Raw genomic sequence first — 27,651 nt, 5'->3', positions numbered from 1 at the left:
GTAAATGGCAAATACGAAAAATTCAATATGGTCAGAGCCCTTAAGCAAAAAGTTTATCTTAAGGCCTCAGGTATAGCAGGAATTCGCAAAGATACATAAAATGATTTAAAATTTGCGGGAATTTAATTTTGCAGATAGCAGGAAAAATATTTTAGCGGCTCAACGACTGTAAGACACCCTATTTCGGATGTTTTCAAAATAGCACGCAATGTGTCAAAAGTTCGTGCTATCTCTAAAAAAACTGAAAATAGGGCGCTTACTAAGCTTGAGGGGTTAATTTAATTTTGAGGATATCAGGTAAATCCGCCAAAATGTTTAATTATTTTCCGTGTATTTTATTTGGGTGCAGAACTTTCGAATAGTATTGAAATTACCATCAGGAAAATACAAAGAGAAAGTAACAACCATTCCAATCAGAGACCGTACAAAAAAAATTTTTCACACTTTTTGATCATGTTATTAAACAGCTACAGTGCACACGGTTGTGGGTTCGATCCCTAGCCGGGTCATACCAAAGATTCCCAAAATGGTACTTGATGCCTCTCTGATTGATGCTCAGTAACTAAAGAGAAGGATCAAGGGTAAGTGCAGAAATCCAGGGAAATGAGTGGCGCCCTCCCCTACCTTCGGGTAGACAGCTAGAGAAAAAGGAGCCTTCGGGTCGCCGCCGACTGCGGTCACAAACTTACTTACTTACTATTAAACAATTGACCAATGCCAAAAGCAAGAGGATTATTTGATCGCAACTGACCGAATCGATTTTAGCCATTGTTTTTGACAAAGAAAAAGTTAACAAACAAAAAGAGAGTTATAAAAATAGTGATAACAAATGGCTTCCAGACCAGGGTTTTTCATACGCACGTATGTTCCAATTTCTGGCTTTTCTTTATTTCCATAAAGTGATTAATGTCAAAATAATAAATCAAATCAATATACGATCGCCCTCCCAGATAGTATACTGAAGTATTACTTAATTTTCTGAAAATTCTGAAAATTGCCTTATAAATTATAGCCCCTATTAGTCAGGACTTTTAATTTAAGTCGATGATGGGGTTCAATATGATGCACTTTGTTCACGCTGTCAGCAAAAATAAGTGCTTTAAATTAATAAGCAGCAATTGTTTCAGTTTTGGTCAATTTAAGCACCCTATTATCACTCAATTATCTTACTAATGAAAGAGTCATAATAGGTTTGTTTTTCTAGAAATTTCAAAACCGAAGAAAATTTTTTTCTGAAATAATGTGACCAAAATACAAGAACTAATACAGTGTCGCTCTTATGAAACCACTTAAGTAATTTTAGGGTTCAAATTATATCGTTAATGGATGCTAGCAATAGATCTGTTAATTCTAACCACGTCTATTAACAGCTTATATTAATGTATATTTGAAGAGGTACTTTGCTGGAACCACAAAAACCAGAAAAAGACTTCGTTTCGTAAAAGTGCAATACATGTGCGATCGTCGCACATGCTTTCTTAATCTTTATCGCATCAGACATAAAAAAATCACACGTTCGCACAATACCGTGTATCGGCCCTAATACTGGTAGCCAGTTGATAGACGATAGAGTCTGTCCTAATATAATCTGCAGCAGAGACAAGATAGGCTGTAACTTTTGATAGAATTCGAATTAGATAGCAGTTTTGTACTTGTTGAAAAGATAAGCAGGCCTGGCCTTTTTTGTCTTCGCTGCAGACTATGTTGAGACAAAATTCGATTCTTATAACCATATTTTTTCAGAAAACAAACTTTGAAATCAAGCTCAAATTATGCTTGTCATATGCTTACTTTTCAGAAAATATTGAGATTGATTTTTTCTGTAAATAATAACAAGCTCACTCATTCAGTATATTATTCTCTGAATTTTTCAACAGTTTATATTCAAACTTGAGAATAAAAAACAAATCATTTCATATGCACATCTCAATGACTCGCATGCTTCGATGTGCTTATAAACGTTACGCTTGATAAAAAACAAGTAGTGCCACCATTGGAAAAATTTGAAAATACATTGCAAATCTGGGGGGCTTCTAGACAGAATGGCCGAATGTATGTGCAGAAGCTTAGAGTGTCCTCTTTAAGCTAACCGAAATAGTTAGGGCCAGAAACTTTATCAAATTCAGGAAAATACCAAACAGTTTTTGAATGCGAAAGTTGGCTGTTTTTTCGCGATGGAAAGAGACAGTTGAAAATGTTGATAAATTTTACTGAAGGGTATAAATTTCGGCGATTTATGCTGCTCTGTAAGATTGCGGTCTTAAAAGCCAATTTTTCCTTCTTGTCGCATATACTGTCGACTCACAAACCAAGCGCCCACAGGAAACTTTTTTACCATCCAGCTTCGTGTTTAAGTTTTGACCTACATCCAATATTATCAGTAATAAGTACCATCTTATACTAATTGTTTTTATAAAAGCCAATATAAAGCTAAGCCTGAGGTTTTTTTTAATTTTTGTTGTTGTCTTGGAGCAGTCGTTATGAAGACCTAAATCTGAGCCACGTGATTTAAGAAATTATTCTTAAATGTAAATGTACTATAAGTGGACACAGACCCAATATGGGTGTTTACAGTGAACAATTCTATTCTTAATCCTTAAATCCTTGTAGTCATTTAAACCGCAAATTGATTAAATTCACGCAAATCGCGAAAAACGCAAAAACGGATGCGTGTATTAATCCGCTTAAAATTTAATGACAGACAAAATTTAGTTCCGTTAGCCACTTAAATTATATTGCTTTCGAAAAATGAGCAAAATTGACGTTCAAATATATTTTATGGGATTTTATCAAATTACTCATAAAAGAGGGCCAAATGATCTTACGCCATTTAGTGGTGAATTTAGAATGGATACCTTTGCGGCAGATTGACTCTATTTGAACCTCAGCAAATGTCGGATTCCAGGTATGTAATCTTTAACCTATACTATCATTAATTAAAGTGACATAAGTTCCTCAAGATAGTACTGCAATATCTTAAATCGTCCCCCACTGATCTCGGGTAGAAATAATATAGACTTTGAAAAAAATAAGTTTAGTCCGCATTGAACTAGCCTGACCCAACCCTACCACATGGGGATTTTAGCTTCTTTTTTTTTAATTTTACTTGTGTCGTACTGTCCTTTTCCTGCAAAGAAGAATTCGGTACAGGCTATAGCCTGTAGTGCTGAAACGAAGAGAACTAGGAAATAAGGAATAATTTGTCCCTAATTTCCGATCTTCCTCCGTGTCAACATTTTCATGCCCACACAATTTCTAAGTATTATTACAATTTAACGATTTCTACGAAATAATGAAAATATTCAAATAAAATGTGGACGTGTTCGTCAAGCTTTCCCATGCAAAATATTTTTGAAAAAAATTCCAAAAATTTCATTTATGATACATTTTTGAGGTTACGAATGGAAAATATATGCAACGTTCAACGAATAGCGATATTATTTAATTGTTCGTCTGATATTTCACTTGGCATTCAATGTTTGATTTCCTAGTAAAGGGATATTTTATTTACTTTTTTTCTACTTTCAAAATTTTCAATACTATTGATCGTTAGGTTAAGAGTAAACTTATCTTTTTACATATAGATAATATGATAGGGATATGATAGCAATCTATCAATCATTTGCTTACCATGGATACCAGAGTTTAGCTTTCTCTGAAATTTAACCTTTGGTAAAAAGAATTTTATCGCGCTGCCTCAATGACATTACTATGTATTCAAAGAATCACATATCTAGTTTTTTACATGTCTTTTGAGACTTATGAATATAAGTGAAAAGAAAACATGTCACTGACTCCCAAGTGCGTAACAATAATTACCCAGTCTTTAACAATTTTCGTTACTTTTTCGTTGCGTTACTCGATTCCTAATTATACCTAGAAAAATATGTATATTGAGATGGCTCTCTTTCATTGAGTCTTTTCTACATTTGTTTGGTGTGATTTGATTAATTTTTATCTTTAACCAAGGTCCTGGATGGTTGCCATGGTTACTTTTGTTTTGTCTCACTGAGTGCGCGTTGAATAGAATCATTGTTTGTCGTGACAGTGTAATATGGTCATGGTATCATTTGCCCGTAATTTTCATGGGCAAATAAATACAGTTGACGCTCTCTAATTCGATCTTCAAGGGGAATTCGATTTTCATCGAATAAGGGAGCTTATCGAATAAGGGAGCGTCGGTTATGAGAGTTTCTAGTTGACGAGGTTTTTAAATTTCATCGAATAAGGGAGCCTATTCGAATAGTAGAACGTCGAATTAGAGAGCGTCAACTGTATGCGTAAATGAGGAGGAAGGGCGCCCGTAAATAATATGGTCAAATATGGCAATATCTTGGCATCAATAGTTAGCAATCCAATATCCAGTTTTTTTCAATAGTGCACTTCAGGAATCTTTAATCAAATTAAGGCCCGGAATAGAGTTGATGACGTCAGCTTTTGATACGTAATTACGTAATCAAATTATGATACAAATGAAAACATGTAAACAAGACACAGTTTTGATGAACACCTGGACAAAAAGGAAACTGAGTGAAATTTGTTTCAAGACTGTTAGCCAATCACTTTACGATTTTTTTCTGACGAGGACAAATTTTCAGCCATCAGGATTGAGAGAAATAAGGAGAAAAGTTAAAGAAACAAAACATTACAGATTCTAAAATTGATTTTAAAGATGCAAAAAGCAATTTCAAGCACAATTTTGATAAAACTACGAAAATAATCAAGTCTGCAAAAACAATCAAAGGTGACAACAAGGCTCCTCTATTAAAAGCTATCCACCCACAGAGGTAGGGGAAGACGCAATCCTTTCTCCTTGGATTGCTCAAATTACCCTTGAACATATGAACCCACGACCTTGTGCACCGTAGCCTAATGCTCTACATAGTAATAGTACACAACGGTCGTTAAAACTGGTGGATAGTAGCTCATTAGTAAATCGTTGAAAATTAGGAGAAGTAGACTTACAAGACATACTTAGAATTGAGAAAACTTTTTAAAATGTCTCCTTCCCGCCCCTGACCATTACTAGGACTGAAAAGCTGAGGAACCAGAAAGGTTCTCAAAAAATGGAGATTTTTTAATTACATTCTGAATTACGCTTTACGTCAAGTCTACTGTAATTACAGAATAAACACGTAATAAAAATCCTAGTCTTAAGATGTGCATACCACGGAAGCCCGATCGGGAAATTCGAAAGATAAAATACATTCTATTTATCTTATTCAAGTCTTTGTAATAGTTTAAAAATAGAAAGTCAGGAATTCCTCAATATTAAATTTTTAACGAGATCATGAAAATAATACCTCTTTTATACCTTCATGGCACCACAGGGATAATCGTCATATGAATGAGACCGGGACATTGTGACATCACAAAAACAATAAAGTTGACTATGGTTAAATTAGGTGACGTCATTAGGTATCCCACAGTGCATAGCGTTGAGTTAACGGGATCAGTCAGACCGATTTATTCATCCATAGTGCCTATTGAAAAAATGGCATTTTTGAAAGAAATAGGTGCATCGATTGTAGTTTTATAGAGTATATCACGATAATAGTCTACACACGTTTTTTTATACGAACAAACTATGTAAAAACATAAGGCTTCGATGGCCAAAATTTTAAGAACAAGTTAAGAACATTTTAAGGCTTTAGGAACTCTAAAACACCCGATTTCTTAGGAAAAATACCCGAAAATACCCACAAATAATTGTGAAAATAAGAACATGTTAAGAACAATTTTAGGCCTAAATCTTAAAAAGTGAAGAGCATCCGAAAGCTTCAAATTTTTTGGATGTTCTTATAAAAAACGTGTACAGAATATACAGGAAGATAATACCCATTTCTTCCATAAAAGCTCTCCAAATTTATGATTTGTAATATTATAAAACTGAATAGTCAACCTCTTCAAAGACAATTCATTTGAATGTCTTTAAATGTCCTTTAAAGACGATTAACTTTTGTTACAATAAATACCCGTGCCCGCCGGGACTGCTCCGGTAAAAGTATATATATCTAATTTGTTCTAGGACAATATAATTTTTTATCTGTTGGCTCGTCAAAGCCGCTTAGTTTGCCGGAAAAAAAATTATATAAAAAAAACCTCTGACACCGTCTTTGCAATAGATGGTTTATGTGTAAAGTAACAATTGCTAAAAATGGTATCCTTACCAGTCTGGACCTCTAAGAGGCCCACTCCCAGCGGACCTTCAATTTACGCAATCACGTAAATTTTTTCCCAAATTCACGTATTCACGCAATGTTTTTTCGCAATTCACGCAATTTTTGTTCAAGCAAAGCTTTCCAATTCACGCATTCACACAATTGTTTAATTTTCACGCATTCGCGCAAGTGAAAAAGCCCATTTACCCGCAAACCGCTAGGGGGTCTATAACATCTAGCAGTGCACTCTTCCTCTTTGCACTCACCTTGCATTACATATGAAGGCTTTACGTAGACTATTTTTTCGACCTTCTAAAGCTATGTGACATTTTCTGGACCAAAATTTTCCACCTGCAATTTCATAGAAAACCTTCTAAGACATGAAATCTAAAGTTATTCTAAAGCTATTTTTAATGACTAATTTTTCGAGTGCCTTATACTACAATCATGGACTTTAATACCCCCAGTGGCAATTTTTAGTGCGAAAGGCCTTCCCACTGACTTTTCCAATGCCCTTCAACATTGCCACTTGGGGGAGGGGGCTTACGCATGAATATAATTAAAAGCATGCATGTAGAAACAAGAAAATTCCATCTATGAATCATTTCCTTTGCTTAAAAAACCATTGCTTGCGTTATTATATCAACTGGTGTCACGAAAAAAAAGGAGCCTGCTAAACGAATAACTAGGGATTCGACCCTGGAATCTCTGGTTTTAGACCAAGACAAGTTAGATCATTCAACCATAGCTCCTTGTCGTTAATCTCCATACACGTTTTTTTATAAGAATATCGAAAACATTTGAAACCTTCGGATGTTCTTGACCTTATGAGTTTTAAGCCTAAAAATGTTACATTTTGTGAGTATTTTTGTGCAATTTCCTAAGAAATTGGGTGTTTTAGAGCATCATGCTCTTAAGTCCTTAAAATGTTCTTAATATTTTGGCCATCGAAGCCTTATGTTCTTATAAAAAAAACTTGTAAACAATAGATTGACATTAGATTGTCTTTACCAGATGCAGCAATGTTCCGTTTTGTTTGTCTTTCAAAACGGCCTTTCAAACATGGTTAATTATAGGATTAAAACATCTAGACCTCATTTCAATCAATCTATCAATCCACGAATGCACGATTCTTCCATTTGAAAGAGAAAAATATTGAATATGATCAAATCCGGCCATTTTTTTGCAAAGAACTAATAAGGAAATCTGAGAAGTAGTATAATATCTGAAGAGGTTTATTTGGAAAAACGGTAAGCACAGAATATGCTTTCATTTTAGTTGCTTGTTCTTTTGAAAATTTATGAACATGGGCTTTGGTGAAAATCATCAAACTCTCTCTCTCGATCACAATTTGAATCTGATGCTTCATATACAAGGGTATTACAACCAAAGTCATAATATTTGAGAAAAAAGCGAAATTCCCACGAAATCTTACAACCACAAACAATTTGGAAGCACTCTAAATTAGGTTGGACGGGTAGAGTTTTAACGGCTTACTGTATTCTAAGAAATAAAATATTTCTAGAAATAAATTATTTCTAATTTGTAATTTAAAAAATATTTTATTTCTTAAAATACGAAAATGAAAAATATCCTTATAACTTATCAATGGATGATCCGAATGACATAACACTCCACTGATGTAAGGCACATGTATTGACAGTTTATGACACAAAAAATTGACTTCATATGCTGACGTCAGCAAATTCTGATAGAACATTACTTAAATTAAAAAAATCAGAAATATAATGAACCCCAAATGGTACACTGCACAAAATTTTGCTCACAAACTCGTATTGGTAGGGGGAGGGCTTCTGAAATATTTCATCTCGTTTTGCTGACGTTAGCACTTTTTATAAGAATATTTCTTAAATTATTATTTTGAGGAATGAAATATTTCTTAAATTACAAAGTCTATAAACCCCTCTCGAATTAAAAAATTCGAATAAATTTATCAACTTGCTCAAAAGCGACTTTTTCGTTTGAACTTTAAATTGCTGAAAACGAGGAATTAACCAAAAGTCCCAATATATTTCGACCCTGATTGTAGGTTTGCAAGTGAAAATCAAAAATTGACCGTTAAAAAGACATTCGTCGATTTTACCAAAGTTTTTTGTCCAAATAAAAAAAAGTCATAATCTATTAATCGGCAAAATTTCAACTTGAATGAATTCAAAAATTTTCAGAAGGGTTGGTTAAAAAAAAAATTGGAGGCTCGAAGAACGAAGTTCGAACCACAAAAGCACGCCGGCTTAAATACTTTTGTCTAATATTAGTCTATTTCTAATTTTGGATATATACACTAATGCTAAAGGAACGAGCAAAATTTTAATTTCACAGCAAATATATCCAAATTCGCTCGTTCTTTGTTCTGGTTAAGTTTTGACGTCAAGGGCAGGAAATTTTCCCTCGTTTGACTTTAAATTACCGTATCATCAAAATTACAAATTTCCTTTCTCATATAACATTCATAAATCAGCTTAGAGTCGACATTACGGAACATCAAAAAGCACATTAGGTCGACATCTTCGTAAGGTCGACAAATTTCGTGTTGACCTAACGTTTGGCTCTAATTTAAGAGGAAAGGCCGAATCTTGATTAGATGACAGGTGCTCGAAATGACTCAGAACCATCGAGGCGCAATAGATTTGGCGTGGAAACGCCCTTGCGGGCGTCTCTCAGCCAAAAACTTCACTTTATTTTTTTCGCTTGCATATTACGCTAGGTCGACACGATATCTCAAATCATACATTAGGTCGACAGCAACTGAATACTCTTCTGAAACGCTCGAAAAAGCCGCATATTTAACTAATTTTGCTATTAGTGATCGCTCATTGGTCTAACCTTTTAATTATGCTACCATGCATTAAATTATTTGTTCTCGTTTCTTGATTATTCAAATTATTTAAATTTATGCAAAAATTTTGCACCACGTTTTTTCAATTCTTGAAAAAATATTTTTGCTGCGTGCATGCTTCCATACACCTTCCAACAAAATGGCGTCAACAGATCGTGTGACAAGAAGCAAGAAACCTTCATTGACCAGTGGGGGCGCAGATTGAGGAATCTTCTTGGCACTGGTCAAGATCCAGATAGTTTTGAAACTCTTAACAGACTTTCAACAATGAGAAAAAATCGTTGCAAAGTCGACATGAGATAAAAATTGTAGTTTTGTCGACATCTTTATTTAGCGAGTAAAAAGACTAAAGAGTAGGTTTTTGAATTCGGAATGAATTTTCTAAACAAAAAAAAAATCGTTGCAAAGTCGACATGAGATAAAAATTGTAGTTTTGTCGACATTTTTAGCGAATAAAAAAACAAAAGTGTAGGGTAACTTTCTGAAACATAATAAAAAATCGTTGCAAAGTCGACATACGATATAAAAATTGTAGTTTTGTCGACATTTTTAGCGAGTAAAAAGATAAAAAAAAAGTGTAGATCATCAATTTTCGATTTTCGGTGTCATACTCACCCATTCGCCACCACTTATGACACTGAATTCCTTTATGGATGTTTCCAGTGCTACAAAAAGATTGTGCTTGTGGCGCAAAGTCGACATGAGAAATTGTAATTTCGTTGCTTTCGTTGACATCACGAAAATGCTAAAAAGACAACTAAAAATGGGCTTTGAAATCGTGATTAAAAATTCAAATGTAGTAGGAACAACCTTCGCAAAAGTCGACATGAAATAAAAATTGCAGTTTCGTCGACATATTGAGCAGTCCCCCGGGGGGGGGGTACTACCCTTGTCGACCGACGGGGGTGCTCCGCTGAGGTTCGAAAAATGGACCCTACGCGGGACTCGAAAAGACTGATTTTTCTATTTTGGTGTATTTGCGACCCTACCTGGGACTCGTGGAGGTTAGAAAAGGTACCCTGACCAGCGGAGCATCCCCGTAACCCATCTTGCCCTAGTACCCCCCCCCCCCCCCCCCCCCCCCGGGAGCAGTCCAAAAGAACCCTAAAAATGGTTTTGAAGTATAGCGAATATAAATTTCGTTGCAAAGTCGACATGACACATGAGATAAAAATTGCAGTTTCGTCGACATCTGGAGCAGTAAAAAAACCCTGAAAGAGGTTTTGAAGTAGCGAATATAAATTTTTCACACGTCGGAACAATCGTTGCAAAGTCGACATGAGATAAAAGTTGCAGTTTCGTCGACATCTGGAGCAGTAAAAAAACCCACGACCTATTTTTTTCGCGGTCTTTGCCTTCCCAGAAGTCTTTGCGGTTGAACTTTGATCCCTGTCCCCCGCACATTTTTTAATCATTGGATGCGTCGTCGACCTAAAGTGTTGGCGTGAAGCAGTCATGCGGCGGAAAAAAGAAAGAATATGTCGACCAAAGCAGCCAAAAGTAAGTGAAATCTAGAGCTTATAAGTAAAATCGTATTTATTGTTCAATGCCTTAAAAGTGTGCTCTAGGACAACACCATGTCACTGCAATTGGCGGACCTTAATTTTACTCTGAAAGGTGGTTTGTATGTCATGACAATTTTCATTCCATAACATGAACACCAATGGCTTATGCTAACACAGCAACATCAATTGCACCAACAGAAGCATCAATCACACCAACAGAAGCACACTGTATCAATTGTTTCATAGTACCACATCCTAATCCACATCCACAACTTCAAGCTACATGTCTTTCTGAGCAAGATACATATGCCATAGAGCTTCTGAAAATTAGATTTCCCAATATCAATGTCATCTTCATTCAGGCCATGTTCAGACAAAATAAAAGGGAATTAACCAGAACAATGAGATTTCTTGAAAGGATGGGATTGTGAAATATATTTGGTAAGAGGCAATGGATTTCTCATCTCATAGTGTGATCCTCCATGTAGTTAAATTGAAACATGTCATTTTCATGTTATTTTAAATTTTTTGGGTTATCGAATAGCTGAGCAAGCTAGACCTTCTTAGGTAAAGTAAAGGTAGGTTTAATCCCGACTTGATCAATCAAACTAATCGAACAGATTTTCTAATCGAACTAATCGAACCTAATCGAGCGATTAGAGTTCGACTATCAAACTTAATCGAACCTAATCGAACACTCACAATTATTTATAAAACTTGAGTTCGATTAGTTTGATTAGGCAAAAATAGTTTGATTAGTTCGTTATTCCAATCTTCACCTCCTTTTGCAAAACTTATCGCAACTTCTTTGACCTTTGTAAAGCTGCTACCTTGCCGAGTCCCGGATATTTTGCTCGCCCGCATATTTTGCTCGCCCAGATATTTAGTTCACCCGTATATATTTAGTCCGCACAACTGCCCATCCGCGCCGCGGCCAGCGCTGACGCAATATTAGCACTAGTTTCGGAAAATTGTTTTATTCTGATATCAGGAGTAGCTTTCCCTATTTTACGATGCAATTTTTCCTTTAAAATCAGACTTTGAATGGTACAGACTAGTCGAACAAATTACGTTGTCAAACTAATTGAATCATAATCAGGCGTAGATCACAAATAAGTTGTGTTCGCGTTGTCCGACCGACTCACTTTCTATCTTAAAAATCCGACACTTTTCAGTCGGAAAGTCGGAAATCTATCGGATTATTTACCAATATTTTTCAAAGCATTTTGTACATTCATCGTTAGTCGCCGATTTGATCATCCAGTGTTAGTTCAAAGAAGCTTTCGGTCGGTAATTTTTCAAAGATTGTTTGCGTTAAAAAGCGCTATGCAACTGTTTTTTGCAACCGTGATATGTAACAAAGATCATAATGCAGCTAGTGCGCTTGATAACTCTTGCCAGGCGAACAAACCTATATTCAGGGTGCATTTTTCCGATGATTCTAGTGCTGACCGATGGCCTAGGTTCAGAGCGCACTTTTCCAACGAATTTAGTGCCAACCGACCGACTCAATTTTTGGGGCTGGAAATGACGCAAACACAACTTATATCAGCTTATATATGTGATTGACGCCTTAGTGATTGAACTTAATCAAACACTCACAATTTTTGAAAAATCTGGAAGTTCGATTAGTTCGGTTAATTGAACTCTAATCATTCGATTAGGTTCCATCAGTTCTATTAAAAAATGGGTTCGATTAGTTCGATTGATCGGATCTGGTATAATATAATGTGCCAGATGGTGTCAATTGAACAACTTTGAACGAAAATTGCAATCGAACCAATCAAACATAGTTGAACGCAATCCAATAATTGCGATTCAATTGTCGAACATAATTGAATCTTAATCGAACGGGTCGAGATGAACATTTTACAAAAATCTTCTTCATTGGATTAGTCGTTAACTATTCAGACAAAAAGTTTTATTACATTTTTCTAAAGAACACGTCATCTCTATTGTTTTGAAAAACTAATTGTGTGAGCATTTTATAAAAACTTCAAGTCAACTGAATGGAACGGCCGATTCCTGGGTAATATTCGATTGCGTTCGAGTAACATTCAATTGGTTCGATTCTGTTTGATTATACAATTATGTATGATAACAATTATGTTTGATAACTTTGATTGCCTTTAAATTAGATTGGATCACTCTCTTAGAGTTTTTTTTAGTGTGAGCCAAACGCTTAAAGTACCGTACAACGAGATCGAATAAAGTCGAATACAATTGAATCAATCGAACGTAATCGAAGCAATCAAATGGCAAGTTCTGGGTTATATTCAATTGTGATTCGATTACGTTCAATTGATCCAGTAGTTGATACATTTGATTGATGACACTGTCTTGAGAAAGAAAGCACCCTTGATGGAAATTTTAGTTGGGGATCTATATTTAGTGGTGGGACCATGCATGGGTCCATTTGTTTCAGCACCATTTATGCCACTTATGCCGCTTTTTTCCCATTTGTTTCATCAAAATGTGTTCAAAAGTGTTAAAAATTACTTACATTTTTACCACCTCAATTTACATTGATCATTTTGTGATTTTTGTGTCAAAGTGGAAGTTTGCCAAGCTTTTCTAAGCAAAAAGAAATTCGCATTTGTTTCTACATTCTGGGTCAACGGTGGAAAATGTTATTGTAAATGGCGTCAATTTGGATTGCATAATTACAATCTGTTCACTTTCGTTTTCTTGTTTGTTTGTTTACATTTCCGATATAATTTATGCGGCCATTATTGACGTAACTAAGAGTTTGCAAGATGGTAGACTTTTGCATTTTTAACAAGGTTTCCATTTGTTTCACACGATGGTGGCATTTGGGGAAAAGATGGCAAAAATGGAAGTTTTGAGGTAAGAAACAAATGGACTCCATATTTGACTTTAGGTGAAGAGGTATTTTAATAGACCTTTTACAATGTTTCGATTTTGCCGTTGCACATTTGCATTTGCTAAAAAGTCTGGAGGAAAAAACACTTGGTGTTTAGGTGTGAGGCAGTATGTTTTATATAGATATTTCAAAAAGTATAATAATACAAAATCTGCTTGCCTGCAGCTAATGTTGTGATCTTTTTGCCTCAAAAGCTTGGGTCGTTTTGTGGGCTTTAAGTCGCAAATATATAAATGACATTTCAAGTTAAGAGGTCTATTAGTGTTGGGACCTCATGTTTCAAATTCTCGACAACATTAGCTATTGGAATGGTATTTTGAATCCAGGTTGTTAGACTCTCGATAGAATCATTGAAGAATCAATGAGTTATGTCTAGGGTCTTCAAATGAATAATTGACAGTTGTACAATCCGACTTCTTTTCCATTTTTCATCAGAGGTCTATTCGGCATGTTGCTTGTTAAATATGAGATAACAATCTTACAGTAAATATTTCAATGGAGAAAAAAAGAATTAGTGATATTGATAACAAAAGGCTTGAGATACCCTGCAAGAAAACTAGATTCAACCTCAATGAAGACAACAGCAGCCTTGTTTCGGATGACATACACCGTAGAAGGATACAAGTCCTTTCACTGAAAGAGTTCTGTGAGAAAAGTATTTCAAGATACAATATTTTGCAGAAATATCCAACACTCCATATGTTTTCCATTGTAAGGCAAACCATAATTGATTTGATTGATATAGCCGTCTGTGGAGGTGACACAATATCTGCTGATGAATCCTGCTTTGATAGCTCTAGCAATGAAACAGGTAACTAAGATCTACAAAAAGGAAACAGTACATTAGACCCTGAATGCTTTTATTAATATAAAAAGTGGTGTCTAGTCTAAATCAACAAAACTACAACATATAAAATACAATCAAATGTTATTTAGTACAATGCACAGTACTTGAAAAAATAGGATAATGGAATGAATGAGCAGTTGGTAAAAAAGGCTATTGAACAATAATTATGATTTTACATTTGATAATCACAGGCCTGGAAGTAAACAAAAATATTTCAGTGTTAGCAAACAGCACCTTTAAACAAAAAATCTTCACATTATAGTGTGCACATTCATTAGTTCATCAAATCATATAGGTCACAATGTTTGGCTTGTCATAATTTGAATTCATTACATTATGTTCATTTTTTTAGACAATGCAACCAAATGAAAGACCAAAGGTAAATGGATGGACCTTTTTATCTTTGTATCTTTTTCATACTTTTGAAGATTATGATCCCTGTTTACTTTTTTAGGCCAAGTTAAATTGATCTTATGTTTTGCATAACAGTGGAAAAAGGCAAATACGGGATGCAGTTTCTTTCGGTCAAAAATAAGCAAATGTGGGACACTGTTTATTTGGATCAGAAATCGAAATTCAGGGGTCAATTTATAGAAATCTAAAACATAGATGCGGTCGGTCAATTTTTCATAGAAATTAAAGAAAGTTGATTCGCTCTCTATTCCAACGCCATGTTTCATGGCATTTTCTTTCACCTTTAATCCAGATGGCCTAGTTTTGCTATTTGTTTCATGAAAAAGTAGTGTTCAAATATCTTGAAAAGTTCTTACATTTTCCCACCTCAATTTATGTTGATCATCTGTGGCTCTATGTCAAAAGTTAAATCTTGTCAATCTCCTCCAGGCCAAAAACATTTCCCATTTTATTTCTGAATTTTGGATCAACACTAAATGGCGTCATTTTTCATATTATGCATAATTATGCAAAATTTGCATTAATTATCTGATTCTGCTTAACGAATCGTGCTTCTTATAGATATTGCTTAATGGTCTACTAATCCATTCTCCTGAGATTCACTGCTTTTAGCTGTATATCAGCTAAAGATATTTTTAGCTAGCACTCGCTTAGAAAAACTTGTAAAAATGTTAAATTATGTAATATTTTACGTATCTGTGAAACACCAAATCATGTATATGAAAGAAAATAGGATCCTTAAAAAAACACAAAGCGACAGGCTCAAATAAAGTCTGTTTTCCTTTTACACTTTTTGAAGTATTATGGGGCTTTTTTGTGGAGTTGAGCAGTTTGTTATTGTATATTCTTCTGCGTGCACCAACAAAATGTGCTATATATAACACAGATTTTAGCATTTACAAATAATTTTAGGCGTGTGTCAGCGTGGGGGTATGCTATAGCACGCAATTTACAGCTAGAACTGCAACAAATTGACCAATTGTGCTTGGTTTTTGAGATGCAGGCATGTTACGGAAAACATAACATTAATTTAACTTGGCCCCCTTCGAATAAACGCCCCTCCTGAAATCAAAAAAAATCAAAGTAATACGGTATTTTATAATTTGAAAAACTTTCTCAAGAGATTTTCGTAAAAAATACAGTGTTTTTATTTGAAAATTTCGGACTCTTAAGATTCTATTTTTCACACAGATCGTACCAAAATTTTGTAACTTTTTACAAAGGGACCACCCTTTTTTGCAGTTAATATAGCACCAAATTCTAATGTTGCACCACAGTACCAACTGGCATAATGTCTCGTACTAACTGCTTACCCCCTGAATATGGTATAATGCTTAATTTTGATGGATGTGTTTTGTCTTTAATTGAAGTCATTTACTATTTTTTTCAGCGACTCTCTCCAAGGGCTATGGCCGAGCATTTTATTCATGCGAAAGTTGATCCGCAAGATGTTTACAAAAAAAGTTTATCAACACGTCAAAAGGTAGATGGTGACATTATTTGTTAATTAATCTAATCGTGATTACAAATGATTTATTTTTTGAAAGTTCTTTTTAAAACGGCTTAAAATTGCAGAGTTGTCTGGAGATTAGTAGTATGTTAAAAAAACTGGAAGTTAGCATATTATTAGAAAGCAGTTTAAAGACTTAGAAAACTACTTTCGTTTTAGGATGGGGAGTATTTGCAAAAAGAAAATTTCAGAAGTTTGACTTCATATTAGAGTACCGCGGAATTTTGCGACAAAAGAATGAAATGGATGTGCTTCAAAGAAAAGGAAAAATTCAAGACACCTATCTATATGATTTTTCCCACAACGGGCCAAAGTGGTGGTGAGAATACAGGCAACAGTTTGAGAGAAATCTAAACAGTCCTGCCCTGCTTTTTTCTTTGAAAAAGTTAAAAATCAATAAGCTTTGGGAAATTGGGGTACTGACTGATATATCAATAACACATTCTTAATTACACTTATTCCCAAAGTTTTCGTGTGGACTTATTTTCACAAAATCACGGTTCTGTTCCCAAAATTTTCTTAATGACTTGATTTCGCGAAAATGGCCGAAATTCGCAAAACTGTGAAAATTAATCCACACAAAAATTTGTCCACTTAAGGTAGACACACAGACAGACACACACAGACAAACAGACAGACATACTAGGATCATAGCTTGAAAGAAGTTGAAAATTAGTCACTATTGGCTTAAAACCTTCACCAACAATCATGCGGTCCTGAAAAATTTTTGCGAAACTTTCCACTCCAACAAATTTTTGTGTTTGAATTCACCCAGGTTGTGATCAGCAAACAATTACTTTGACACTGACTTAACAAACTTGACAAGACATTACATCGACAGAAAACTGAAAGCTTCAGGTTTGTTAAATAGTTGGCACTCTCTTGTGTTATTGATATAACTAATTTGCACTTGAAATTTTAGACCAGGACACAGAAAATAGGATGTTCATTATTAAGATAATGAAACAATTACAATAAAAAACATACAAATCAATATTGTAAAGTTATTTTCTTTAAAATAATTAAAGGGTACGGTTTTTGCTGCGTGGCCATTTTACAAAAACTCCTTCTCTTTATAGTGATTTTTCTTGAAAAAACGGTTTTCATTATAGCTGAAAGTATCACCAGTAAGCTTCCTAAATGTATACTTTTTATTTGAAAAGTTTGTCCTGATAATGAGCTATGATACATATGTTAATGATAAATAAACGAGTGTTAATGTACTGAATTGGCAGAATATATTTTAAGCTATTAAGGCTGTAACTTCTAGGGCTTCGAATATGGGGGTGTTTTGCACCACCCTTTATAACATTTAGTCTAGAAGTCTTATGATCATGAAATTTTGTCGGAATGTTCCTTACCATGATACAAACTCATAGAAAAAATTTTAAGTTGATGACATCATCACAAAGTTCTCGTCTACCGCCGACCAATCAAAACTTACGTGCTACTAAAATCTACATAAACCTGAACTTCAAAGAATGATTTTTCAATTCTGTTTTAATTTTCTAAAAAAAAAAATACTATATAACACAATTGCTAGTTGAAATCTAAATGCGTTAAGACTTTGAAATCTTTGCTGAAGATGAGTTAATTTTTTAACAGATTCTTTCAAAGTTGCAAGGTTAACTGCATTTTTTGAGAAATCCATTTCAAGATTTCTCTTCTTTGATCTTTATTGAAAATTTGTTTCCTTTATTGAGCTAAATCAGAAAATTAAAAGCTATTCTTTCATTGTTCTATTATAAAAAAATTATAATAAAGAATTTCAAGAGAGACACTTTAAATGTTCAATGGATCACAAAGAAGGAGACTTTTAAAAGATCAGGGCCTATAATTCTTAACAAGAACATCATGGTAAAAGATAAAGGTATAGGTATAGGCCTTTTTTGATTTTGAAGACCCCGCTAAAATCATGAATTTTCAGGGCTTACAATTTTGCCTAAAAACGCAAAAAATCGCAAATTACTCAAAAACTGCGGGTTTTCAAGCTTGGTAACATTCAAATTCCGAATCAGCACCCTCAAATTTACCAAAATCAATTCTAGAAGCTTGGTCACGGACATTTTGAAAAAAGTGAAACGTTTTGGTGGCACTGACCATGGCCTAATTTCAAAAGTAAAGATTTCTTGGCTTGTAGCTGCTTTATTCTAACATAAGATTTTTTTTAAAGACACACCACGGTGGAGATTTGCTTTTAAGACTGCTTTTTATTTCTGGTACAATAACTTCAGTCAATAGGGAGTAAAACATAATAGACTTTTTTTGCAATTTCTGCATTTTTATACATTTTGGGACATAACTCATCAGAAGGAGCTGATGCAGATGAGGAAAAAAAAATTATACCGGAAAAATTGTAATAAAAAATGAGCTAAAACTGTATCCTTAAATATCTATAAATACTTCTAGACTTTGATAATCATCTTTGCAAATTGAATAAACCCATACCTTTTGGTTTAATTTTTGGGGTCATTTTTCAATTCTTTGAAAAGGATTGGGTAAAAGAATTGCATATAAAATAAAATATGAATTTTCTATCAAAAAAGTCAAACTTTCATTCTCTCAGGTGGGCAATTGTTTTTAACAATATTTTTAATTGACCCCTTTTAATTTATACTCACGTTAAATCTAATTTTTTTCTAATAGATGTTTTAAATCTAATAATGCTATGCACGATTATTGTGTTTCAGTCTTGATGCATCACATGATGATGGTAGTTTGGGAAGACTAGTGAACGACTCTAAAGATTTCCCCAACGCAAAAATGAGGATTTTCGAGATGGAAAATAAAACCGCCCCGCCTTTGCCTTTTTGCCACAAAAACCATAGAAGTGTATGACGAAATTCAATATTTTTATGGAAAATTTGATCAGCCCTGGTATCATACTCAGGTAAGAACTAGGTACCAATAAGGCCCTAAGCAAAGGGGGTTGGTGCATCATATAACCCCCTGTCTATTAGGTACCAGAGAGCAGAGACTCGAGCAGTGTTCAAAGTTCTTATGTGTCAGGGATTTAAAATCTCTGATCATCTCTTGAACAGTAACAGGTGTGATTATAACAGCATCAATCCTATCAGTTGAGGTACTGACTAAAATTTTGATTATTTCCAAACAAGCATTAAGTTTTGGGATTTTTCTAACCCTCCTACATATTCTAAACCCCCTGTCTATTAGGTATTGGAGAACAGTCTCGAACAGTGTTCAAAGTTCTTATGTCTCAGAGGGATTTCCATCTCTTAGATTATCTCCTTGAGTTTTTTTTTATTGTAGGAAATGCAGCAAATTGAGGTTGAACATAATGGTGAAAATTTCCCACAAATGACGAAAAAGGTACGAGTTGGCTCAATATGACATATGTACCTTAAGTGGATAGATTTTTGCGAGACAAGAATTTGAAGATTTAGCGTGTGTGTCGGATTAATTTTCGCATAGGCCTTTTTAGTTTAATTTTGCATAAAAATCGAACAATTTTAGAAAACAGTTTTTTTAAAACATCGTCAAGTTTAGTTGATTTTCATTTTTACTTCATTTTTTTCTTTACAAAATTTGGATGATTAATTTTCCCAGATTCAAGCTATGCTTAGCAAAGTGTATAGAGAAAATAACACATTTTTTTAGTTGGCAAAAATTGGACTTCAGCTAGATATTTGTCCTTAAAGACCCCTCCCTCAATTCCAGAGAATTACTTCAATAAAGGCATTTTTTCAACTTCTTTAATTAATCATTATCGTTTAGGATGAAAATCAGTATCCAAAAATCAAATCACAAATGATTTTGAATCAACATTTAAAAACACAGGCAGAAGAAGAAGGGCTTGTACACTTTGACATCATCGCCGATGATGAGAAGGTAGTACTTTGTTTCATAAACAGAAGATAAATAGCTCAAAAGAGATCACCAGTATACATATCTTCACCATCTTGATAAAGCTATCACTACCTCACTAATATTCTTCCTATTGATAGTGTAAAGCAGTGGCATAGTGTATTTTGAAGGCGATGCCGAAAAAAGAGGGTACCTCAGGGGTCTAATTAGCGTATCGCATTTCGCAATTCCGATCCGTCTTTGGATTACTTACAAGCTAAAAATTGAAAATTGATCCATTTTAGGATGCAAAATCATGCTTATCAAAAAATTGCGATGCACTTTCTATCCCTTATTTCGATGCCTGTACCTAAGGGAGTCTTCCAGTCGCTCTTCTCAAAAAAAAAAATACATTGGAAAACTGATAACTGAAAACTGTCACGCTCCTTTAGTTCCAAATTTTTTCGCTTGCAACACTCGTTCATTTTCTATAGGAAAGTTCAGTTTACAAGCTCAGTTTTTGTTAATATGATAAGTTATGTCTTATTCTTATAAACTGATAGACAGCTACGGTAGATTTTGCGAGTATTTTATATTGAAATTCTTTGATCTGCTCACAATTTTTCCAGTTTTCTCATTATTGGCATAGCATATGTGCCAGATTTAACCGTCTTGTTTGATCCTGTTGATATTTTTTACTATAGTTATAGTATTTTTTGAATCTTTCTCCTTTCAGGACTTGATAGACTTGACATCTGATAGAGACGACATGAGTGATATTTTCACACCAGAAATTGTATCTAAAATGGTGCGTATAAGTTACATAGTAGGGGGTGTTATTTTCAAAAAAATTGGTCAAGATTTGTAAAAAGTTGGTATTTAAAGATGAAAAAGTTATGTTAAAACCCAGTTGCACCGAATTTCAGACCCGTACTATTTTTACAATGTTAAAGACTTTTTTGAGCTCAGTCGTATCCTTGAACAAACTTGTTTTCATTTTAGTATATTTTACCCCTCTTTTTTAGAAGGAAGATGTACTGAAGAGTGAGGAATTACAGAAGGACCAAGAGTCATTGCAAAGCGAAAAAACACATAATGATGATAAATCACAGAAGAAAGAATTATCAAAAGAAGGAAACTCACAAAAAGACGAAAAATTACTAAATGCCAAGGAATCACCGAAACACGGAGAGTCTTGGAAAGACGAAAAATTGCAACATAGCCAGGAATCACCGAAAAACGAAGGATCCTCGAAAGAAGAAAAATTACAACATGGCGAGGAGTCACCGAAAGACGAAAAATTACATAAAGACGATGAATCACCAAAAGAAGAATTACCAAAAGACGAAGAATCCCTGAAAGACGATAAATCCTTGAAAGACAAACAATTAAGAACAAACGAAAAGCCACTTGAACAGAAGGATTTACAGAAGACCGATGGATCACCAAAGGATGACAAATTACAGAAGGACGAAAAAAACTACCCAATGAAGAAAAATTTCAAAAGGTCGAACACAAGCAAGAACTGGTAGAAGATAGTGATGATGACAGGTGATGAAATGTTTTTGTACTGGACAAGTCTGACGTGTGGAGTAGTAATAGTAAGTATCGAAGCTCTGTTTAAAAAAGCGATATTAGAGTTAAAAAGTTACAAATTTTTGAAATTCTTTAATGGTAGTTGGGAGTCAGTAGTATCTTTAGCGTAATTAAGAAACGTTTTTTACCAACATTCCTATGACTAGCTGGCTGTATCATTTGAGGCGTGCGATAGTATGCGCACACCTCCACACACCTGAAATGTCTTAGGAGTTGCGATTTTATTGCAAGCCATAAAAGTTAGTTTTACAACTCAAAGTTGAGCATAGCACTCCTAATCGCAAGATGGATTCACTTCGTTATCATGTGATTATATATACTAATCACACATCTAAATTACTAAAATTAAGGTTTTAGGAGTGTTTTTTTGTACTCTGTACTAAAAGATAGCCGTTATGAACAATCTCGTTTCATAACGATTTTCCAGTGCATAAAGACGATGAACCACCTAAAGAAGAATTACCAAAAGACGAAGAATCTCTGAAAGACGATAAATCCTTGAAAGACAAACAATTACGAAAGAACGAAAAGCCACTCGAACAGAAAGATTTACAGAAGACCGATGGATCACCAAAGGACGACAAATTACAGAAGGATGAAAAATTACCCAATGAAGAGAATTTCGAAAGGTCGAACACAAGCAAGAACTGATAGAAAAATAGTGATGCTGACAGTGATGAAATGTTTGTTCTGGACAAGTCTGACGTGTGGAGTATATAGTAAGTATTGAAGCTCTGTTTAAAAATAGCGATATTAGAGTTAAAAAGTTACAAAATTTTGAAATTCTTTCCCTAATGAAAGTCGGGAGTCAGAAGTTCCTTTAGCCTAATTAAGAAACGTCTTTTACCAACATTCCTTTGGCTAGACATTTTTTGTACTTTGTACTAATAGTTGGCCGTAATAAAAGCAACATAGCCAGGAATCACCGAAAAACGAAGGATCCTCGAAAGAAGAAAAATTACAACATGGCGAGGAGTCACCGAAAGACGAAAAATTACATAAAGACGATGAATCACCAAAAGAAGAATTACCAAAAGACGAAGAATCCCTGAAAGACGATAAATCCTTGAAAGACAAACAATTAAGAACAAACGAAAAGCCACTTGAACAGAAGGATTTACAGAAGACCGATGGATCACCAAAGGATGACAAATTACAGAAGGACGAAAAACTACCCAATGAAGAAAAATTTCAAAAGGTCGAACACAAGCAAGAACTGGTAGAAGATAGTGATGATGACAGGATGAAATGTTTTGTACTGGACAAGTCTGACGTGTGGAGTAATAGTAAGTATCGAAGCTCTGTTTAAAAAAGCGATATTAGAGTTAAAAAGTTACAAATTTTTGAAATTCTTTAATGGTAGTTGGGAGTCAGTAGTATCTTTAGCGTAATTAAGAAACGTTTTTTACCAACATTCCTATGACTAGCTGGCTGTATCATTTGAGGCGTGCGATAGTATGCGCACACCTCCACACACCTGAAATGTCTTAGGAGTGCGATTTATTGCAAGCCATAAAGTTAGTTTTACAACTCAAAGTTGAGCATAGCACTCCTAATCGCAAGATGGATTCACTCGTTATCATGTGATTATATATACTAATCACACATCTAAATTACTAAAATTAAGGTTTTAGGAGTGTTTTTTTGTACTCTGTACTAAAAGATAGCCGTTATGAACAATCTCGTTTCATAACGATTTTCCAGTGCATAAAGACGATGAACCACCTAAAGAAGAATTACCAAAAGACGAAGAATCTCTGAAAGACGATAAATCCTTGAAAGACAAACAATTACGAAAGAACGAAAAGCCACTCGAACAGAAAGATTTACAGAAGACCGATGGATCACCAAAGGACGACAAATTACAGAAGGATGAAAAATTACCCAATGAAGAAGAATTTCGAAAGGTCGAACACAAGCAAGAACTGATAGAAAATAGTGATGCTGACAGTGATGAAATGTTTGTTCTGGACAAGTCTGACGTGTGGAGTAATAGTAAGTATTGAAGCTCTGTTTAAAATAGCGATATTAGAGTTAAAAAGTTACAAAATTTTGAAATTCTTTCCCTAATGATAGTCGGGAGTCAGAAGTTCCTTTAGCCTAATTAAGAAACGTCTTTTACCAACATTCCTTTGGCTAGACATTTTTTGTACTTTGTACTAATAGTTGGCCGTAATAAACAATCTTGTTTTATAATGATTTTCCAGTACATAAAGACGATGAATCACCGAAAAAAGAATTACCAAAAGACAAAGAATCTCTGAAAGACGATAAATCCTCGGAAGACAAACAATTAAGAAAGAACGAAAAGCCACTCGAACAGAAAGATTTACAGAAGACCGATGGATCACCAAAGGACAACAAATTCCAGAACAACGAAAAACTACCCAATGAAGAAAATTTTCGCAATGTCAAACACAAGCAAGAACTGACAGAAAATAGTGATGCTGACAGTGATGAATTATTTGTACTGGACAAGGCTGATGTGTGGAGTAATAGTAAGTATCAAAACTCTGTTTAAATTAGCGATATTAGAGTTAAAAAGTTACAAATTTTTGAAATTCTTTCTCTAGGTAGTCGGGAGTCAGTAGTTCCTTTAGCCTAATTAAGAAACGTCTTTTACCAACATTCCTATGACTAGACATTTTTAGTACTCTGTTTTTCCAGAGACAAATAACCGTTATAAATACCGATTTTTGCCGTTTCACCAGGTTTCACACACATTATAGCTCCTCTCAGACTTATCCAGCATCCCCTGTTTTACAAAGGAGGATTTTAAAAGAAACCTCCTCTCTAAAACTTCTAACAGCTATATAATAAATTATGTTGTTGAGATATCTTTGTTAGTTGATTTTCCAACCTCTTCTTGTGTTTTTTTTTTAACCAAACCTTTTTTTTTTGGTCACTTTGGTGTTTTTCGGAGAAATTTAATGAAAATTTTAGCTTCAAAGAGAAAGTGACCTGTTATAAACCATTTGAAAGCTCCCAAAAAATAAAAACAAGATTAGAGATGTATTGGGAGTATAGGTGGTTTCTCTACCTAACTCGGGATACTAAGCTTCAAAGAGAGCAAAAACCAGAGAAGACAGCTGTTCCTGGCTAAAAATCACTCAGAAATCATCTATACATTACCTGTAATATATATCTAATCTCACTGCGTTTGTTCCATTCGGCTCCAATGTCAGTCCATTTTTTCTCGAATGGACCTCCTAAACAGTTACTTAGTAGTATGCGTATTATAACATCTCTCTTTTCTAAAGCCAAAATGTTCATTAAATTTTGATTCTTGCCTGAGACCGTCATTTTTCTCCCCGGAAAAACCACCAAAGTGTGAACTTTGCATAACACAAATTGAACAGATCCCTCCACTAAGCTTTTTCTACGTTTCAGATGATACTGGAAATACTCGAAGATCCTCTAGAAAACGAAAAAAAACGATCAGCTACAAAGGGATGGAATTAGAACATGATGGCCTAGAAACGTTTGGTGATCCTGACTTTATCCGTAAGCTACTTTTATTGTGTTTAACATTGAGGAAGTATTATTAAATCATAATCATGGAGATTTATGCTGTCGTAAAAATGCATGCAAGATATAGAAACACATGAAAAATGAAACAGGAAATAAAATTTAAGAAAAATTAATCGCTTGTTTTAAAACGTTTTGGCTATATCTGAAAAGTGATTTTAATTCTCAGGTACCAAATAACCGGGGCTGGGCGGACAGGCGTGTGTTTGCGGTGATGGACAAAATGTGTACTTTCCTCACTTTTTCTTTTTTTGTACCATGGTACTAACTTGTAATTTATGTTCAAAATAGGGGGACCACCCCTTTGTACCATGGTACTAGCTTTTAATTTAAAATCAAAAGTGGTGGACAACCCTTTTAGCATAGGACACTTTTTTAGAAATTGTGCATAATATTGACTTGGTATTGATAAAGTAAAATTATATAGGAATTTTCTTATAACATATATTCTTTATCTTAAAACAAGATCCTTAAAACTTTCAGGGGATATTTCGTACAAGTAAAGAGAATACGTGTATGACATCAAAATACATGATCTTTTTTGTTTACTGTTTTTAATAAGTAAAAAAATATACCTCATAGTTTGCTGTACCAATTGAGGGAATAGAAATAGTACAGCACATTACAGTTGTTTCTTTTATTGATAGAAAACTGTGCGGTAGTTATAATATTTCTATTACAAATTATGAACAACTAAAACTGAAAAATAAAAAAAAGGATTAACCGATATTGGGGGGGGGGGAGGGTTAAAAGGGAGAAAATGCACCCCTGAAAACGCAAAATAAGGTTGATAAGGTTAGGATTAGCACCTCCCTTCAGGTTTGACCCCCCTTCTGAAGTTTACCTTTCTCATCAAATTCTATACATTTTTTTCTCAGCTTTTGAAGACGAATTACAGGTAGATGCAGTTGTTAACCCAGATGATGCTTTGGAAAGGGCTATTGCTAAAATGAATGTAAGTTCGAACTAAATTTCTGCGTTCTGCTTTAATGTTCCTTAACTTGCTTTAATTGGTTTGGATTGCTTTGGGATTATGTTTCTACTTTTTGTCTTGTAGGTTTTTGTAAAAATCAATTAAGCACAAAATAAAAAATGAAAACATGATAATCCCTGCCTTTTAAGAGAAGGTGGACAAAGTGATTTTTTATGTCGAATTTTGTGATTAAATTTTTAACATTTGGAAACATAAGGGGATACCCTATGGGGAGAATACTTAAAAAACTCTTCACAAAGCGCATTTTCAGACATTATGCCTTTTTTTTCTCAATGTTAATTAGAAAAGTTTCCGGATGGACCATCCAGTTGTTCCTTCAACATAAGGTTACTTATTTACAAGTTAAAGTTGTAACTTAGGAGACATCAGACATTACGTTACTCCAAGGGGGGATAAATCTGATCTGAAGTCTGATATTCAATATTTCAAAGTTTTGAATTTTTAGATTTGTAAATTTTGGAAGAATTAAAATGAACACGTCCGTAACCTTAAGGGAGACTTTATTCCTGTGTGTTGATTGTTAGACTAAATTCTTGTGGTGTTATAAATTTAAAAAGACTTCAGCATAATGAAAACGTTGAAAAGAAAAACACGACTAGGGCAACCCAACAAATTAAGTCAAATCCCATAAAACATTAAAACGGCAAATGTTGCAGCACTCCTAGCTTAAACTCACAAGCCTTTTACTCGTAGTGTGGCAGAGTGTCCTAGACATGTTTTCTTTCTTGGGAATTGATGCTTTCTTAAACTTTGACGTTTGGCATTTTTAACACGACTATAACCTGTATAAGACTAAATTTCAACCTTTTTTCTGAACTTGTACCATATATCTATATTTTCTCTTTGTACCTTTTTCCCATGTGTTAAATGTATTGTTTTTTTTGTTTTTTTCATTAATAGGAGTTATGTGCTCAGTTTGAAAAAGAAGATGAATATAGAGCGTCATCACCTGTGGATGAGATGCTGATTAAAAACGATTCTGCCATCGGCTTAGGATCAAGTATAGGTGAAATCATTGACACGTCAGCTGATGAACAGGAGATTTCAATACGAGAAGAAGAACAAGACATTGGACAAATTCAAGACAAAAACAACGAAAATCATGAAAGAAACATCGAAAAACAAAGGGAAAATGACGAAAAACAAGGAGCTGGTGCGGAAAAACAAGGAGCCATTGCTGAACGGAAAGATGATAAGGATGGAAAAAAGAAAAGAAAAAGAAGAAAAAAAAGCCGAAGCGTCCTTGCCCTTATGGATGCGTAAGAAAACAAAGTGTTTTATCACGCCATTTGAAGTTACAGCACAAAGACGAACCAGCAATAATCCAAATTCTAGCAAAGCCGAAGGAATTACAAAACAAACTTTTCGACAACTTGAAGAAAGAAGGCATATTCAAATACAACCAAAAAGAAATGTTGAAAGACAATCCATGCTACATGAGAGAAAGACGATCTAAAGACTCTGCGCGAAAATAATAACTGCCAATGACATTGTAGTTTGTTCCGAGTGTAAAGGGACATATTCTAAATCATTCAAAGCGCGCCACCAAAT

At 34.4% G+C, this 27,651-nt stretch overlaps 2 protein-coding genes across 2 annotated transcripts; both read left to right on the top strand.

Moving 5' to 3' along the window:
* Nucleotides 1-10,422: 10,422 nt before the first annotated feature.
* Nucleotides 10,423-22,293, top strand: LOC136799434 (DNA ligase 1-like). Its single transcript, XM_067056142.1, has 11 exons — nt 10,423-10,518; nt 14,607-14,633; nt 16,059-16,151; nt 16,338-16,494; nt 16,954-17,036; nt 18,869-19,068; nt 19,449-19,508; nt 19,914-20,027; nt 20,719-20,790; nt 21,008-21,533; nt 22,253-22,293. The coding sequence occupies exons 7-10, from the start codon at nt 19,452-19,454 to the stop codon at nt 21,512-21,514; spliced, it is 750 nt and encodes a 249-aa protein (XP_066912243.1). The 5' UTR covers nt 10,423-10,518; nt 14,607-14,633; nt 16,059-16,151; nt 16,338-16,494; nt 16,954-17,036; nt 18,869-19,068; nt 19,449-19,451; the 3' UTR covers nt 21,515-21,533; nt 22,253-22,293.
* Nucleotides 21,527-27,363, top strand: LOC136799599 (DNA ligase 1-like). The gene is made up of 8 exons (XM_067056322.1): nt 21,527-21,533; nt 22,006-22,207; nt 22,494-22,864; nt 23,283-23,573; nt 23,786-24,076; nt 24,969-25,082; nt 25,985-26,061; nt 27,001-27,363. Exons 1-8 carry the CDS (start codon nt 21,527-21,529, stop codon nt 27,361-27,363), a joined length of 1,716 nt encoding a protein of 571 aa, XP_066912423.1.
* The last annotated feature ends 288 nt before the right edge of the window (nt 27,364-27,651 follow it).

Source organism: Clytia hemisphaerica, unplaced genomic scaffold (assembly GCF_902728285.1).
Source record: "Clytia hemisphaerica strain Z4C2 unplaced genomic scaffold, Clytia hemisphaerica genome assembly, whole genome shotgun sequence".
Lineage (NCBI taxonomy): Eukaryota > Metazoa > Cnidaria > Hydrozoa > Leptothecata > Clytiidae > Clytia > Clytia hemisphaerica.
The sequence above is the reverse complement of the archived record's forward strand: the minus strand, read 5'-3'. Positions and strand labels throughout refer to the sequence as shown.

Coding starts and splice junctions, on each gene's coding strand:
- LOC136799434 (XM_067056142.1), top strand. CDS start 19,452: ATGCAGCAAATTGAGGTTGAACATAATGGTGAAAATTTCCCACAAATG. Junction 19,509..19,913: donor TCCCACAAATGACGAAAAAG/GTACGAGTTGGC, acceptor ATTATCGTTTAG/GATGAAAATCAGTATCCAAA. Junction 20,028..20,718: donor TCATCGCCGATGATGAGAAG/GTAGTACTTTGT, acceptor TTCTCCTTTCAG/GACTTGATAGACTTGACATC.
- LOC136799599 (XM_067056322.1), top strand. Junction 22,208..22,493: donor AATGAAGAGAATTTCGAAAG/GTCGAACACAAG, acceptor AAAGCAACATAG/CCAGGAATCACCGAAAAACG. Junction 24,077..24,968: donor GGCTGATGTGTGGAGTAATA/GTAAGTATCAAA, acceptor TCTACGTTTCAG/ATGATACTGGAAATACTCGA.